Raw genomic sequence first — 2,694 nt, 5'->3', positions numbered from 1 at the left:
TCCNAGCATTTTTCTTTTTTAAATTTAATAAGCCACATTAAAGAAGGCACGTTGCAATGCTACACGCTACATTAAAGACGTCTCCAGAGTAACTGAATGACGGTTCATATAGAAATCGCAGGTATGCGTCTCATACAACAACGCCCCCTATAGTTCGTTGCGATCGCGAATAGCTTAATTCTAGCTGAAAATATTCCTTCAAAGCTAAAAAATGCTTACCAAGAAAACGATAAAAATTTATTAGTAATCGGCACAAATGATACTATTTCAAGTAATTCGTAGAATTCTTTAATGTTGTTTTCCGAATTATATAGATACAGTAATATTTATTATTCTGTGAAGAAGAAGAATATTCTATAACTATTACAGATCTGTACGCTCTGAATTCACATTTATTCATTGAAATGGCGAAAGCAATGCTGATTTCACTTTAATTTGTAATGAATTGAAGACAGAAAAAAATATTTTACCGTAATACACTAATCCGTAACAGCAAGATATCATGAAATCCGAAGTTATGTTGCTGTTAATAGAAAGGTAAAAATCATTGAGAAATTGTTCTTAATATGCTTGGCGTGTTCTGCTTCAATGTTTGGCATGTTCTGGTTACTTTTTCAAGTTCTTCTACTTTTTCCTTAGGGAATTTTGCTTCTTATTTGCTGCTAAGAAAATGGCATCCGCCATTGCTAATGGTTATGATGGAATTAATGCCCGATATTTTCAGGCTCCCGCTAGAGGGCGTACTCGAGCGTTGCGATCGCGAATTGTGAAAACTTTTCAATAAAAAGAAAGGTAAAAACAAATTTCATTCAAATTGCACGTTTTATATAATTAATTAGATTTAGTATGCAATTTTAGGTTAACACAATTAAATATAGTTTTTGAAGGTTTCATTGCTGACAGTTGTCATTTGAAAACTATTAGATTGTTTATTATTACACAGGTTTTCGAATTCACACTCATTTCATTTCTTTCATTTAAAAAATAGATTTTTGTTTTAAATTTCATCACTTTTATATTTCTTATTTATTTCATTTTATTGCCCTTTTTATTATTTGAATTATATATGTGAACTTTCGATTTAGCAAATTTGCGTCCACTCTTAACTTTTACATTACTTTTTGCTTGAGAGAGAATATTTGCAAAAATATGCCGCCTAAACGAATCGCTCTTAGTAGCTCGACAACTCAAGCACGCAAAAAGAGAACTACCCGTGTTTCAGAAACATCGAAGAAACGAGAAAAAAGACTTGAAACTAATCGAGAACACAATGCTTTAGCGCGTTCCTTAGAAACGTCTGAGCAACAGGAAAGAAGACTGTTTACAAATCAACTACGCACTACTCAAGACCGTTCGTTGGAAACATCAGAGCAACGGGAAAGAAGACTGTTAACGTATCAACTACGCACTATTCAAGCTCGTTCATCGGAAACATCAGAGCAACGGGAAGCAAGAATGAAAACAGATCGAGAACGCACTACTCAAGCCCGTTCGTTGGAAATATCAGAGCAACGAGAAGAAAGAATAAAAATCAATCAAGAACGCACTTCGCTATTCAGACGCTCAGAAGAATACTTTCATTTCATTAATGGTGGTAACGTTAATCCTAATGATGTGGGGGAAATGATTATACTGTCGGCTACATTTACTGGGAGTCCAAGGCACATGTATGATACTCACAGGATGCAATGACATATGTTCGCGCATATGGGCACCCGTATTTATTTATTACATTTGCATGCAATCCTGATTGGGTTAAAATTTAAGAGCTTTTGTTACCAGGACAATCATCATCGGATCGTCATGATATTACCGCACGTGTGTTCCAACAAAAAGTAAAATCGTTACGTAGTTTCATTGTGAAGCGTCATGTTTCTGGAGAGACACGGTGTTGGAGAGACACGGTGTTAGAATGGCAAAAAAGAGGATTGCCACATGCGCACGTTCTGATTTGGTTTATTGAGAAAATCACACCATGCCAAATTGATCAGCTCATATCAGCAGAAATACCTGATGTCGCCATTGATCCAGACTTATTTCAGATCATCATCCAAAATATGTTTCATGGTTCGTGTGCATCACCATACATGTCTGTTGTAAAATGCACTAACAATATCCTAGAGAATTAACTGCTGAGGCTATCACTGGTTTTTTTCACCATTAAATAAAATTCTCATTTCAAATCATGATCGCAAATCTCATTTACACACTTAAATACAAAATCAAAATTCAAACTGAAAGCGTTGCAACGTAAGCAGGGTACAGCTAGTATGAAATAAAAATAAGATGTTTCAAAAGTAAGAAAGTAATTTCGTCAGAATGGGACAAAAATATAGCTCTCTCGGAACAACTATTTGTCGGCTAGTTAAGGCTCAAAAGTTTTGAGATGGCATTGCACATTGGCGGCTTTATCACTCAAGCTGGTAACGGAGATGAAGCTAATGTCGACAGTTTTAATAAATTTATCAAAAATTATTAAATACATCATCTTAAACTTACCTTCTTCTTTAAATTTATTATTTATCTTCGTTTCAAATAGTATTTTGTTAGCATTAACGCACATATTCAAAATCTTTTTAAGTTGTTATTCACCACAGTAACTCCGTCACGAGAACCTAATACAGACATGTTACAAAAAAGAAAATTTAATCTATTATTACTCGCAAAAATGTAGTATAATCTAAATGAAACTAT

General features: G+C 34.2%; 1 protein-coding gene across 1 annotated transcript; it reads left to right on the top strand.

Annotated features, from left to right (window-relative positions):
* Positions 1–1,149: 1,149 nt before the first annotated feature.
* LOC139425633 (zinc finger protein 821-like) lies at positions 1,150–1,692 on the top strand. The gene has a single exon (XM_071181033.1). It carries the CDS (start codon positions 1,150–1,152, stop codon positions 1,690–1,692), a length of 543 nt encoding a protein of 180 aa, XP_071037134.1.
* Positions 1,693–2,694: the final 1,002 nt, after the last annotated feature.

The sequence above is a fragment of the Parasteatoda tepidariorum genome, chromosome 5 (genome assembly GCF_043381705.1).
Source record: "Parasteatoda tepidariorum isolate YZ-2023 chromosome 5, CAS_Ptep_4.0, whole genome shotgun sequence".
Taxonomy (NCBI): Eukaryota; Metazoa; Arthropoda; class Arachnida; order Araneae; family Theridiidae; genus Parasteatoda; species Parasteatoda tepidariorum.
The sequence above is the reverse complement of the archived record's forward strand: the minus strand, read 5'-3'. Positions and strand labels throughout refer to the sequence as shown.

Bases quoted from the DNA above. Each gene is read 5' to 3' on its own strand.
- LOC139425633 (XM_071181033.1), top strand. From the start codon at position 1,150: ATGCCGCCTAAACGAATCGCTCTTAGTAGCTCGACAACTCAAGCACGC.